This window comes from Siniperca chuatsi, linkage group LG7 (genome assembly GCF_020085105.1).
Source record: "Siniperca chuatsi isolate FFG_IHB_CAS linkage group LG7, ASM2008510v1, whole genome shotgun sequence".
NCBI classification, from domain to species: Eukaryota; Metazoa; Chordata; class Actinopteri; order Centrarchiformes; family Sinipercidae; genus Siniperca; species Siniperca chuatsi.
This window is the reverse complement of record NC_058048.1, coordinates 14726303-14742186: the sequence shown is the minus strand read 5'-3', so window position 1 is coordinate 14742186 and position 15884 is coordinate 14726303. Positions and strand designations below refer to the sequence as shown.

The following is a 15884-nucleotide window of genomic DNA, read 5'->3' as shown; positions in this document are numbered from 1 at the left end:
CTGCAGTGAAGGGGCCCTGGCCTTACGTGTTTACATAAATACTACATCATTTGATACGTAAAGCAGACGTTATGATACCGATAGAGGACATTAATAGTACATTGCCACAACCACATTTTTTTGTAGTGAAGCTAACTAAGCTAACCGCCGGCACCTACCTGCCCAACAGGAAACAGGCCCACTCCACTTCATCCTTTCATCTTCATCCCCATCTTCTTCAGTGCTCGCCAGTGGGTGAAAGCCAACCCCTCTCATTTTAGAACGAGCTTTGTCCGCGTCACGTTTCGCTTCGCCATATTTGCATTTTTTTTTGGTGCTGTGTCCGCCATTTTCGTAGCTTCCTCTTGGATACATGCTTACGCATCTGGCACCTGGTTGCTACGTTTTTATAGAGTCACACCCTGCGCGCTGTTATTGGTTGGGGGCTACACACCCATTGCCCAAAGGTTGACTCCCAGAAACGTCCTGAACACAGCAAAATAAGAAAATACAGGCAAAGGGCAGGTTCTCTGCAGATACAGACTCCAACACACACTTGTAGTGGGTCATAAGTGATGTTGGAGAGGGATTATTTTTTATATAAGTCTATACATTATTTTTGAGGAAAATCCTACTTATTCTGCCTTTAAGAGATGAGTGGGAATGGACAAAGGGAGGAGGAAACTAGAATAGTAAAGAACAGGTCATAAAACAAAGTTGGGGATAGAGAACACACATACACAAATCTAAAGTGCTTGTCTAATTTGAACAAGAGTCCCAATAAACTGCCATATTTGCACTGGTTGTTATCTGTGAAACAAACTGTTGGAATGAAATAAAAACACATCACATCACAAAAATAATCTTGGAGAGTATTACTCATTACAGAGATGATGGTGGGGATTAATCAAGAAATAAATATTCTAAGTGCATAGGTACCATTTGTTAAAAGATGAGGGTGATTTCATTGAATCATTTTTAACATTTACCTGTGATTTTAGCTCATCAATCACAAACTGTGCAACTGTGCTCACTGCCATTTTCTATTTATTACCTTTACAGTTTGTCAGTGTAAAGCACACAATATGAGGTTAAAGACCTAAAACATGCAAAACTATTACTTATTATTAAGATTTTTTAAAACTCAGATGTATTAGTACATAAAAACCATCCCAAGCCTCATTGTCTGTGACTGACTGTAAATAAACATGGATGTACAGCAACATCTGAAGCATTACCCAAAGGTTTCTGTAAAGACTTTTTAAAGCTTAGATTTTAGACTATCCTACTAGTTTTTGGAGCTAGAGTATTCAAATTTGGGCCTTACCTTACCCTTTAAAACAATACTATAAGCATTCAAAGTCGACTACTTTATTAATTGTCAGAATAATCAGTTGAAAATTAAATTATGAAAACAACTGACATTTGAAGCCGAAGACTCAGTATTAAATACTCTATCCAAAGAGAAGTCACATGCATCCTTTTCCTAACACTGTGTACAAGGATGCAGTTAAAGTGTGAAGTTCGCTGCTTTTTCTGCATCACACAAGCTTTAGCAGCCATGTACAGTGTAAAAAACATTTCCCCAAGTGCCAAAATGACACATCGCTTTAGAATTCGAACCCTCTTCCAACAAGCCTAATTTATTTATTACTCAGACAACAGTGTGATGTAATAGTCCTGAATATTAATTTGATCTATCATGGATAGTTTGATTGCAGTATAAATTTACCACATAAGAAAAATAACACAAGATTCATAAATCACGGGCAGATTAAAGTGAAAACAGCAGATTGGAATGTTCCTTCTCCATATTTTCTTCTGCATGTTTTCAAAATCGAAAGCAGGCGTAAACACATACTGTATGTAGTGTGTGCGCACAGAGTTTAAATACAGTTTACCAGTAAACATTCCCCTGGCCTGTTTGACATTTGACCTTTGTGAACTCGTTCTATTCTATTCTTCTCTCCCTCAGCTGCAACAACAATCCTCACTTTGTTTGTGTGTGAGAATGAGTGTGTGCAACATGTGTGTACGTGCATTTTTCCATAAAAAGAAACTGATGGGAATTTATTGATGTTTTGATAATTTTTCAACCTTTAGTGGTCAGAACAAGGGAGAGGAAGGTACGTTTGTGTGTGTGTGTGTGTGTGTGTGTATTTGTTGGCTAAAGAAACTTGTGGCTTCTTAAAGCAACTACGTAATGTTATTCATGTTTTCAAGGCCTTTGACCTGACACTTTAATGGAAGAAAAGCAAGCAGTGATCGGCTTTGAGGGATAAATTGCCATCTCCATTATTAAGGAAGGTTTTTTTTGCACCTGTTTAAAACATTTCCATAATGTGGAGAGTAAGGTTGGATTTGATGTGGTAATCTCACAGATCATCGAGTTACTCAAACTCCTTATTTTTCTACTAAAGGTAAAATATTTGGACACTGGAATGCGGCGTGTGCGGTCTGATGTGTCAGTTGTGAAATATTTTCCGTCTAGTGGAGGCAGCTGAGTATAAGCAGTTTTTTTGCAAAGCTCTGCTGAACTTTTGCACAATAATATGCTTTGATCTATGAGGACTACCTCCACAGCTACTGGTCACTCAACAACATAAGTGAAGCTGCAAAGAAATAAAACCTGCAGTATTTTTTGTTTTTAATTAACATAAAGACTCTAACCCCAATGATGTGCAGCATTTGTCACTGTCAGAAGCTGCTGTCTGTTTTGCTGCAGGTTTGGCTGACCTCCTGGAGGTCACAAGCTCCTGTTGTTTTTTTTTATAAAAACCCATTAAAACATTTCACAGGGACATGCTGCTGTTTGGACGAGGATAATTCGTCACACAGCCTTGAAATATTTAGATTAAGCAGCTGGTGAATGGTGTTGTTTTTCTAATGTGGATTTACTGTATGATGCTGGAGAACTGATGTCAGCTATAGTCACCATATTTGGGTTAATATATAATACTTTTAACATTTGAACCAATTTTCTGTACAAAAAGCTGCAAGTTGTAAGAGGTGAAGTACTAATAATGGTTTGATAATGGTATCTAGTCATTCAGGTATATGCACTGTAATCGCTGCACACACACACACACACACACACACACACTTTTTACATTCTCTCTCTCCTCTTGAGTGTGGTGGTGGTGGTGTGTGTGTGTGTGTCCTTTGTCTCCTACCCTAGAGTGAGGTTTATGTTTGGCGCGATGCTTGAAGGTTTGCTCCCACCGGACACTCATACTGTCAAAACAAGTTACTCTGCGTGTGTGTGTTTGTGTATATAAGCATGCAGGTGTAGTGGGTGTGGTATTTTATTTGTATTTTTTTTTACGCATCAGCACGTATTACTGCTTACAGTGCATGGATGTAGCTGTGGATGGATTGCTTTGTTACTGTGTGTGCAGACTTTATAGTTCATGGTGAAACGCAGCTGTTTGACTTGCTGCCCAGTAATTTGAGACTCTGTAAATTCAAACATTTCACGTTTTGTGCCGCTACACTACTAAGTCATATAAATTGAATGGAAATGCAAATACGCAGTATGTGACAGCTTTAAGGTCTGAAACAACATCACATGAGTTTTCATGGCAATGTAAAGACAAATTACTGATAGTGTATACAGATCACAGCCAGACCCAAACCAGTATTGACAAAAGCGAACAATCTCCACTGTTCAATATTTTTAAGTTGAATCAAATCAAACTCCCTGTGATGAGAGAGTAGTGCTCTAGTGTAAGTAGTGCTGAGCCCACCGATAAATACCACCTGACTCTGCAGCTATACAGAGTCCACTGTCAGCTTTCAGCCGCTTTTGGCTAATTTTTTTAGTTCGCAGGTCCATATGGTTGAGTCCCAACGGCTCTCACTGACCCCTCTATTAAAAAAAAGCTCACAAAGCCTACTGTATGCTACATGTGCAGTGTGAAATGGCAGACAGAATGGCAGAGTAAACAAGAATTGAACATCTAGCAAGCCAAAGAAACTCAGATGTCTTTCACAAGAATTAAACAAGATAAAACAGAAATGAATGCTGGATTTACATGTGTTGGCTGGGGAAAGAAAGGACTCCGGTGGGATGCCCAAGTTGCTTTGCGTTGTTTCTAAAACATGTAAAAGACTTTAGAAAACTATAGTATGCATCATGCAAAGGCTCTTTTTGTATGCTGTAATTTGTTTTGTGCTTGTGTAACATACAGTTACAGTAGCTAGGTCAAAGAAGAAACATATTCTCCAGGGGACAGGTGCAGGGCAACAGACCAAGACTGAGGCCTAATCCACTGTGGCAGTTCTGACGTTGCTCTGACATTAATGCTGTGTATGTATGTGTGTCTATGCCTAGAGGTGAATTGATTTTGTGAACCCGTGACCACTGAGTGCTCACAATCACTAATTTCATGGGTTTATGTATGTGTCTCTGTGTGTTAATGAAGCGTTTCAATGTCCAGCTATCAATCAATTTGATTAACTCAAGGATTGTTGCTATTGGCAACAGGTGGAGGTTGAGGTGTCCACTGTCTTTCTCAGTGCATTTCTTTATTTTCAGTCCTTTTTTCTCTTCATGCTTTCAGTTTCAATTATCCTCTCATTTCATCCATTTCACCCTTTCTTTATTAAATTCCCCATAAATCACACTTTTTGTTCTTTTTCCATCCCGTCTGCATTGCCTGAACATCAATTTCTCTCTTCATCTCCCCTCTCCAAACCAACTATAACTGCATGACGAGGAGCTCCACATCACCAGTTTTAGAGCCTCTCAATTCAAGGACTCAAAAAATGCTTCTGATGCAATGAAATGATTTCAGAAATAATTTTCCTATGCCAATTTTCAGGCCGAGTTTGGCAGCCTGAAAGTTGGCATCACTATATGGTGAAAGTAGTTTGGTAATATGACCACCTCTCCTCCAAAATTGTCGGCATGAAGGTAATTTCATGCAGATGTAACCAAGTCTTCTTAAAGATTGACTTTCTGCTTTCCACAGTTATCTGGTTGTAACACCACAGAAGAAGATGCTTGTTTTGAGTGACAGTTCTGGCTTTCATTCAATCCTTAATCTCTTTCTTTCTCAAGATCCTGACCATCTTTTTTTATTGTTGTTATTTCATCTCTTAACCTCTTCCTTTCATGATGACCTCTCATCATCTTTTTTGTACTTTGCTCTCTACATCTTTTGCTTCATAGCCTCCATTTACCCCCCTACTGCTTCCCTCTTTTCTCTTCCCTTCTCTCCAATAGGAGTAACTCTCCTTGTGCCCTTGTGACTGATGCTAGAGTCCTGCCTGAAGCACTAGATTGCATTTGTGCAGATGGCCGGGAACACACACACACACACACACACACACTGGTTTGCATTAATACAGCGGGCTTGACGGTGCCCCAGTTACATATGGAAAATAGGGAAGCGACAGTGGTTGTGATTAAAATGTGCGAATGTGTGTATGTGTGTCTTAAGGTTGGTTGTTCCGCACATGTAAGCGATGGTAGATGTCGTAAGCTGAAAACAGGAGAGTGTGTGTGTGCGTGCATGTGTGTGTGTGTCCTGGGATGCAAAGACAAGATACAAAGAAAAGTAAAATCCTCCACATTGAATATTTTGTTAGTTCTCACTGCTCAAAGATCTGATTTATGGTTAGGTAGTGGGTTTAGGATTATGGTGAACATTAGGATTATTAGGTTTAATTTGGCATAATGCACAGTTCAAAACAGTCAACAGATTGCCTGCTGCTGTCTGCTGTGTGGAGAGAAATGGGGGAAAACTCGCTGCCAACTGAAATCCTTAATCTTATACAAACAACCTTTAAACTAGCCGGTGGTCTTTAGAAATTCATGAAGATTCAACGAATGCATGACCTGTTTATTCCCTCAAATATTTTCCAACACTAGTTAGGTGAAATAAAACAAAAAAAGTTTTTGTAAAGTGTATGGTAATATACTGTATACTGTGAAAAAAACGGCATCAAAATATGACATCATTCAAGTGTCGTTATATAAAGGATGCTACAGCTAATCTACAGTTGATTAATGCACTGCAGTTTTAATATTTGCTGCAAGACAAATTTAATTTTCTCTATAATCAACTATAATCTAATGTAGGCATCAGTTGGGTTTTAGGATTCTAGTCATCCCTCACCATTCAGCTGCATGTACAGTTATTACACGGTATGTGCACTAATTCTCTGGGTTACCAAGAATCAATGTAATTCCACCATAAGACTGACTGGCTGATGTCAGCCAGGCAGGTGATGACAAGAGGATTAGATGAAAATACACACACACAGCATGGAGTATATGACTTGGCAGTGAACAGATAAGATTAATGCAGCATTTTGGAGAAAAAATCATCTTAAATACAGAGCATTTAATTTAATTATTTATGTAGTCGACATGTTATGTACAATTTGAAAAGATAAGGCACTGTTGCAGTAGAAATAAAAACTAATATAACAGGAGGAGACATAAGATCATCGGAAGTAATAGGAGAAATACTAGGAATAATATTTGGCAATAATGGTTGTGCTATAGAGAGCAAATCATTGTGGAAATTCTAATTATTTATTTTGGTTGCTCTAGCAATTATGATTAAGGAATCTATGTTGCACTTCCTGTTTGCATGTGATTGCCATTACCTTTATTTCTGCACACATGATATGACGCGCACGCTGTTTGCAAAACTTTGTTTATGAAAGAAAATGTTAAAAGGATGTACTGCATACAATTTTCACTTGTATGATAAAGGTGACAAATGTATGTATAATGACTTGAGTTTGAGCCAAACATCTAAGGTAATAAAGAAAAAGAATAACTGTAGACCTTACGGATTAGGTTTGTAGTTATACTTGAACCACATGGCCAACTTGTGTATTTCTGTTGCCTGAGTGGTGGGGGAGCATAGAACTGTATCAAAAGTGGTAACTTTCTTTCTCCCAAAGCCCATGTAATAACCAACTTCAGGCCAGTGTTTTATGATTATGTGGCTGCAGTAAAAATGGTGTTGATAGAGAGCAAAACACGTCAACAGCCAGCGGATTGGTCTGTGGACAGTGTGCATTCACTGAGCTGCAGGTTGACTCCAGATAACAGTGTCCTCAAATGTCCTCAAAATATCAAATGACAACAAAGGTGACCCTAAGCCAAAGATCAGGAAAACAACAAATTTTGACTGTAGATAAGTAGAGATGTTGTGTTACATTACAACAAGTGATGTTTGGTGGTATTTCAAAAGCCCTTACATTTCAGATAAGACATTCTGTTGCAACCTCATCTATCTGACACCTGCCTAGTGAAAGGGTCACATACGAAATGTCTTTATTAACAAATACTTTTTGGATTTATCAACACTGTGAAATACTGTATGATTACCCTGAGAGGAAAGGAATGGTTAGACTTAGTATGTAGCACCTTTACACTATCCTCTATAATTCCCTGTAAACCTCAGCCCCACTTTAAACACACACATACACACAAGAGCTCACTCAAATACCTGATTATTTAAGCATGCAGCAGATAGTCACAATGGATGCGTCTGTAATCAGAACAAGCCAACAAGTGTAAACATGTGCTAATGTTTCTGATTGGGTTGTGTAGGTGTTACATACTGTATCTGCCCTGTGTCTGTTGGTGTGTGTGTGTGTGTGTGTGTTTTGATTGTGTCAAATGTGGCGTAACTTTCTAATCACACATTGGGCTGCACAGAGCATATTTCAAAGCAGGGGAAAATAAACAAAGTGATGACTGATGACACACATGGCACAAACATAAAAAAAAAGCACTCCGACCAGCTGATATTTAAAGTTTTATTTACATTTAGGAAAAACTGGTCTGGAAAAGAGACGTGGGGTGATCAGAGCGTGATGTTTCTCATAAGTCAAATAAAGCCGTATCTAAATTTTCTCCTGTCCTCACTAGACGCTCATTTGGTCTTATTTATGAACCAGAGATGCATGACTAGGAGCCATGACTGGTGCTTGCATTATTTTAGTGATGTGTTTTACATTATGACTGTTTCTCTTGAGTTTGTCCATTTGACATTTGATTTATGACATTCACCTTTACCAACCTGTTATTTCGGGATCATCCCTATGTCCCCAGGGTCCTGTGTTCCCAGCATGTGTGTCTCTTGATATAAACTAACATTGTGAGAGATTGGTAAGGGCTATCTTCGCAGTTCAAATTACAAAAGAACGAATGGAGATGGACGTTTCCAATGCAGTTTGAATTGACTGTAGGAGGGTGATTTCAATATATTGAAAACAGGAAAACATTGAACATTTGACGTAGGTTAAAATATTGCTGAGAACATAAAACCCTTTGAAAGGTCTCCTTAATGTGTCATATTAAGAGGATATTGAGCGGGGGAACATAGGAGCCGAGCATAGAACCCTGGGAACATGGATATGTTCCCGATACTTAATCAGGATTGACTTCTTACAAATGGATGCTTCTTCACAGCATTTTGTACTGGAAACCGCTGGGTTTAGTTAGTTAATTTGGGGGTGCAAAATGGCAAAATTGAAACATTATAGACTGAAAAATATAAACTCCAAAGTCAAGACTGAAGTGTAAACAGCCTGAGAGACTGAGAATTATAACTAACTCCAGTGGCACGTGCAATCCAGTCATCAGTTGCAGTGACACTGTTTCATATCTAAGCAAACATGAACGTCAAAGCTTGGACTGAAAAAGGAAAGCTTCACTCAGTGCAACGTCAACCTCCTCTTTGCTGACTCCAAGCTGCCAGCTACATCAAAGTAGCACCCACTCCCTTAGAAGTACCAAAGAATCAAGTATCCATGAGGGAAAAAAAGCCCTTTGAATATGTTTTCCAGCCAGCCAGACAGACATAACAAAGTCTGGTCTTTGACATCACAGTAAATCATTTTAGGTTTCAGCTTAAAAATTGTTCTTCAACGTTAGTGGTTGAGGAATAAATCATCCTAAAACCAGTCTTGAAAACAAACAAGACTAAGAGTCTATAACCATGCTAGCAGCTCTGTGAGGCTGTACTTAGCCATAGTGGTGCTTTTAAATACTAATGTCAGCATGCTAATGATGATGATTATGGTTTGACATATTGGGAAATGCACTTATTCACTTTTCGGCAGAGAGTTAGATGACAAAATTGATACCACTCTCATACTCGTCCATTAAATATAAGGATACAGCCAGCAACTGGTCAGCTTAGCTTAGCATATAAAACAGGGGGAAACAGCTAGCCTGGCTCTTTCTCAAGGTAACAAAATCTGCCTTCCTGCACCTCAAAAGCTCACGTTATACTGGACCTTGTTTCTTTAATCTGTAAAAATGTAGAAAGAGTACTGGTATGTGTTGTTGTTTTCACTTTAGCGGTCCTCTCTACATAGTCTTCTTGTTTAATTAACATTATTTAAAATACATGTACATGTTAGGGCTGTAACTGTCACCGGTGGTTGTGAAGCAGGGGCTTAAAAACATTTTTGCAACTTTAAAACTGAATCTAATTTTAAAAATGTGAAAAGTCCAAATGTGGCACAAAACGTTCTCCTCCTCCTCCTCTTCCGGAAGAAGAAACTTTGCTCTTATCCTCCACAGCAGGCTGAGCTGTGTCTCATCTCCTACCTCAGGGTAAACTCTCAGTCTGATGCCCAAAGCACTCTTGTCTCCATCCCATATAAAAAATATATATATTAAACAAACTATTCCTATGGTCTCCCCTCTGACACACCAGTAAACCTAAGGCAACTAAAAATGGCCTCTCTTTGAGGAAAGCCTGTGTGACTCTAGTCTGACCCCGCTGCCTCCTCTCTGCTGCAGAGAACACAAGATTTAAGACGATGAGGAGGCAAACTAATTCACTCCAGCTGGAGGCAATGACTGCATGTGTGTGTTTTCAAGCTCTATTTCTTTCACGCACAGCATACAGACGACGGGCATGCACATGCTCACAAACATCTATTTGAATGACTGCACTTTTTCTCTGACCATACTGTCTATACTTGTGTGTGTGTGTGTGTGCGTGTCTGTGTGTGTGTGTGTCTCACATACAAACACATAGGACCTCCGTGAAACCATCTGGACAGCAGGTTGCCATTTCATCAATACCCATAATAACCCCTCTATTCTCCCGAAAGGCTAAGGTTATCAATGGTGAGAAATTAATAAGTCCCAGGTGTGGAGGATGACAAAAAACTAATTGAAAGAAGGTGGAAGGAGTCAAGAAATAGGGATATCTGACATGAAGATGAGCAGCAGGTGTGCAGGTCGTGGTGTCAAATAGCAGCTCCATGTCACAAGTGTCAAGGTCGTATGTTTGAGGTCATGGCAGTTCAGACAATTGCATATTTGTATGTCAGAAATATAACTGCCAAAAATGTCTTTTTCCTGCTCTTAGGATGTTGTCTGTGTCTGTGTTTGTTGTTGGTTTTAATAGTTTTGGCATTGGGATAACTCATTGATCTTGTTGTCAACTATGTTACTACTATTTTTCTCAAATAATTACGTTAAAAAGCCAAATGCCCTGCAGCAGCCACTTCATGTGTATCTGTTCGCCTCAGGGGTGAGAAGCGGAGGTGGTGTGTGTAATGACTAAAACATGGTGCATACACGACATATCACTTGACCTCTAACTTCCTAGCCTAGTCATTTGTGTGCAGGGCAGAGAGCTTGTGATTATAGGTTGCTATTACAGTAATGTGATGCAGAAAGAAGGGTTAAACGTGCAGACTGACACGGCGTCTACGAGCTGTCCTCAAGAGAGGGGGAGGATGGAGCACAAAACAAACCGCAAAGAGAGAGAACGGTCAACTGAATGTCCTCGACTGAAATAGATACGCTACCAGATGGAGAGAGAAGATACAGACAGAGAAAAGGAAAGAGAGAGACAAAATGGCAGAGATAACATGGAAAAAGAAAGGAAGGAGAAATTTCATGCAAGATAAGATATGGGGGTTAAAAAGAGAACAGAGAGTCAGAGATATTTCGCTATACAGAGAAAGTGAGAAAGACAGAAGTGGGCAGTGGGGTGAATGGTTGAAATCAATATATTGATATTACAAAGAAAGTCTTTCCAATATCGACCTGTCACAATATGGCAAATCAATGCAAAATCACATGTAAAATAATGTGATTTTTGCATTATTTGCCAATGAACTGTGTTCCACTGTAATGCAAATATGTAATCTTCAATTATGTGAAACAATAACAACTAATTTTCTTTGTTTTTAATTATAAACAACAGTACGTGCAGTAGTTATCGGATACTTTATATGTTGCTTTGCATTGAATTCACAACAACTGCTGGAAAAACTGAGCTAAAGAAAGAAAAGGATAAAAGACAGAGTCCTTGAGAGGAAAAACAACTTTGTGAAAAGAGACATCAATCTTGAATGCAGATATAAAAGTGTTTCTTTTACCAACAGCCTGCACATATGTTGCCACTTAGTGTAACTCTTTAGCTGATCCAAATAGGGATTTGACTAAAATAAAGTAAATATAGTCCATTAATCATCCCTTATTTATCTGTGAGTTATGCATCACTTAGCTTACATTATATACACTATACTACAGATTTTTTTCAATCAATGTATTGTTTGAGGGCTGTTAGGGCGTATAAGGATCAATAATGAGGAGCTCAGTGCAGAATCTTTGACAATGTGTATCCTGAAATTACATAATCTGTATAGTTTCTATTTGTAAAAGACCGCTTCGTCTTACCTTAAACACAAAATCATCACATTGTGATAAGAAGTTAATAAAATCACAGGATATTAATCTATTGATCAACATTAAATGTTTGGATGTACTGTACAATATTTGTGTGTGTGTGCGTATCAGGTGTGTAAAGTTTGTTTTGTGTTTTACTTTATCTGAACCGAGGATCAGAAGATAGAAGGTGTCGGATGCTGTATGGATTTTGAAGTCCTCTGAGACAAACCTGGGATTTTTGTCTTTATAAATAAACTTGACTGAACTTGTGTTGAATGAGAAAGCAGCTTCGACGTCAGCGTATGTGTGTTTCTTTTTTGGCACTTCTGAAAGGTGTGTGTGTGTGTGTATGGCAAGTGAGTGTCAGTGTGAGACAGGTGGTTATTTGGATGCGAGTGTATCTCTTTGTCTCTGTGGAGCTTCAGCCTTCATCTTGAAGCTGTCCCAGTAGGCGGGGTCTTCCTCCGTCAGAGGTGAGGCCGAGGCGATGAGGTCAGTGAACGACAGCAGCGTAAATGTGGTGGGAGGAGGAAGAGATGGACGAAGAGGCTGAGATGAAGAGAGAAGTAGAGAGTCTTTAAGTCTTTAAGAGAGTCGTAGAAAAGGTTTCAGTCGTAGTCATCTGGACACTGTTTTCAGAATCAAGACGTTTAGGCTCCCATCCGGAAGTCATTCTCAATTGTGAAAAAATTGGTATTGAGAAATTGAAAAATTGATATGAGATTGGAAGTTGTAGATCCTCATTATTGGAGAAGATTAAACCTACAAATGTTTGGCATTCATATTTAATAAATTACTTAAAACTTTATTATATTATTATTATTTATAAAATTATAAAGGTTGTTGTAGATAATTTTCTATCCATAATCTGATCAATTTGTCGTCAAATTCTTATGTCAGACTAAGGATATAGATTGTACCTCACATCTTGTTAATCCAGCAGTAAGATGACTACTGCTTGTTTTACCATTTGCATGTACAGTCTAACTGTCCAACAGAAGTGAACAGTTCACAGAGAAACTAAAACTCATTAGATGATGTTGGTTACACTGTTAAATCTTTTCTCCAAAGTTATTCTGAATTTAGGCTTTTGTAGACACAATAAAAATCAAGATTATGCCCACTGAGTGTCTAAAATTGTCTGCCAAAAAGGTATGTTAGTTGAGCCACTTCAATCTGCAATAACAGATTGTTGTGAACACAACATTGACATGTCATCACCTTTTAAGTTGATATGGCTAACCTTTTAGCAAACATTTGCTTATTTACACATCCAGCAGATACGGAACAACATTTGCATTAATTTGGAGACTTGCTTGCTCTAACTGTGTCTGTCTGCTGTTTGCTGCTGAGCAGGTAGTGAGTGTACAGTGGGTTTTTAGAGCTTTTTATCTAAAAACAGCTGCCTGCTGCGACTGAAAACGAAACTATGAGAGTGAACCAAAACAGTAAAGTTTTAGACAAACAGATAAACGAGATAAAATGAAACTCGCTATAAAGCTCTGTAAAGCTGAGGGGAGCTCCAGATTCAGGTGTTAATTATCTGTAGGTAACCCTTTCATATTGTCACATTGTTTTCACATTGCTATTTGATACACTGTTATTATAAAAATATCAATTATAGCTGCTTTATAACACCCCCTGAAAATCTGACCTCCAGTCTCACCTTGCGGCAGTGATGTACAGGTGTACTCCAGGAAGTGTCAGTACACCATGATATCACTAATGGGTGTGGTTACAGGTGCAACAGACTTGAAACTTTTTACCAGAGAGAGCAGTGAAACAGTACTTTTCAGCCTGATGTTAGGTTACTCTTTAAGCACATCTTCTGCAGGGTTTTAGAGAGACACAGAAACCTGTGCAAAGTTATGACTGCAAATGAAACACTTCACTAACTTTTGAAAATTTCCCTTTAATCGTGCATCCTGAGAAAAGTGGTCCCTCACTCTGAAAGAGTTCAACTGTCAAATGTTGAACATGTTATGTGTCCTTACTGCAGAGCCTGCTTCGTCCGCTGTTCCGAGTGCTACAGCAACATGATGGTCAGCATCCAGCAAGCTCTCCTGCAGAAACACATGCACACACACACACACACTCATCAGCACATGCAAATATAAAGCCTACATATCATACTAAATGACAAAAAAAATCACCTTCACACTTTTTCAAATTCAGGGCAAATACTTACAGATAATACATAAAAGTAGAGCAAATACTACAGTACAAATAACGCACATGTGCATCCTTATCAGACGTTCTGTCAGATATTCACCCTGCATGCGTCCACCTGTTGATCTATTGAATATATGCATGTGAATATCTAGTGTATGTCTGCATGATTTCAAAACAGAGGGAGTGAAGGTTCAGCCAGATAACCACCGCATTTACAAGTCACACATCGCTTCCCGAGCAAAAATGGTGCCTGCAATACCAGGAAACATCAAGCATAAATGTATTCACTGAAAAATGTCAATGCCTAGCTTGAAGATATAAATCCATTCCACAGTATATATGATTAATATGTGTGGCAAAATCAGATTCATATCCAGTTTTCCAGCCTTGCTAATGCGAATCTATGCATATTTGTTTTTCACTGTTGGCCTCCTTATTTTAACATAAAACATGCTATAGATGTTATTCACATTTCAAATGACACACACAGTAAATCCATCCTTTATTTTTATAATGTATCCTGAATTTTTTATCCACGCTATAACTTCTACTCCAAATACAATTTGTGTTGCAAGTGCCTTTGTAACTGGCAAAAATAAGCTTAGACATTAAAGGCCAACAGCTGAGTGTGTATATGTGGGAGTAACAGGTGGTGGTGTGTGTGTGTGCAGTGGGGGGTTAGTTACAAAATGGCAGAGAGTAAGGGAGCATAGAAAGAAGCTCAAAGGAAAAGGAACAAAAATAGAGGGAGAGAAATAGCACCAGGAACTTTATTTAAAATTTTAATATTTTCTCATTTTGCTGTTAAAAAAAGAGGAGAGTACTGGTTTTGTTACGTCTGTTTTGAATATGTGTTATTATGACCCACGGTTTCTGTGTTTAGAGGCCGCAGGGTTGACATCACCAGAGGTCAGCAGGAAGTAATAAGTCTCATAGCTGCTCTCTGATCTAGCCAATCCGCACGCAGTGAGCCAGAGGACACGGTCAACAGCACTGCTGCTCATCTCATCTCTCTGTTAACACTTAGAGCTCTGAGTGTGTCTATTCGTATGTAAGACAAATCAGAGAAATTGATTCAGTTTCAGTTCATTTGACCTCTCAAGGTCATTGCAATCATTCACTGATTGCAAATAATTATGGGTGTCACTGTTCTTAAGGACATACAGATAGATGACCAGCTTCTCTCAGTTGTGTTAGTGCAGCGTGGAACGACCGCCTGTACATTATGTCTTTGTGTAATTGCACTTTACTTTATGATTTGCTTTTATGTAGAGCACATTGTGTTACATTTTATGCATCAATTGTGCTATGGAAATGAAGTTTATAATTATTGTTGTTCGTGTTGTTGTTGATATCATTATTCAGAGTTGAGGACAAATTCAAGGACCTGGTGTGTTTGCCATATTTAACGACAGCTGGGGAAATCTGTAGTCAAATATATCAATGTTTTCTAACCAGACTTGCATACTTTGGTATACCTATAACATTATACCCATGTCTACTTTTTAAATGCACACACACCAACCACATCACAAACACCTAGAGCCCAAGGTAACGTCTTCAGATGTCTTGTTTTGTCCGACCAGTTCAAAACCCCATCGTATGTCATTGAAATGATATAAAACACAGAAAAGCAGGAAATGCTCATATATTAAGATTCTGGTACCAGCAAATGTTTGGCACAAAGGCGACAGGCCTACAACATGTTCTTCAGGTCTGCAGAAGATCTTGTAGATGGAATTGTTGCCTTGAAAAGAGAATTAAACTATTTATTTGGAGTGTGCAGACTTTCCTCCTTTGTGCCCTGCAGTTATATATTTTTTGTCTTGCATCTGAATCTTTTTGCACAAACTTATGTGCGCACACTTGGTCGCTCTTCACCAGCAAATGTTTGGCATCAATTATTTGATTATCAAAATGGTTGTAGATTAATATTCTGTCGAGCAAATAATTATTAATCAAGTTACTATTTCAGCCCTAATTGACAATTTTGGCGTTATTTATCTTTTGGTCTCTTTCTAAAGATGGGCATTTGTGCATTTTCATTCAACAACTGTCCTGA

At 38.6% G+C, this 15884-nt stretch overlaps 1 protein-coding gene across 1 annotated transcript in view; it reads right to left on the bottom strand.

The window, feature by feature from the left end:
- Positions 1-11151: 11151 nt before the first annotated feature.
- The window catches only part of aasdhppt (aminoadipate-semialdehyde dehydrogenase-phosphopantetheinyl transferase), a 12660-nt gene continuing 7927 nt past the window's right edge, over positions 11152-15884 (bottom strand). The window contains exons 6-7 of the mRNA XM_044203566.1: positions 13645-13713; positions 11152-12199 (exon numbers count right to left, since the gene is read on the bottom strand). Of these exons, the coding sequence (XP_044059501.1) occupies positions 12032-12199; positions 13645-13713 (237 nt within the window). The 3' untranslated portion in view covers positions 11152-12031. The remainder of the gene's footprint in view (positions 12200-13644; positions 13714-15884) is intronic.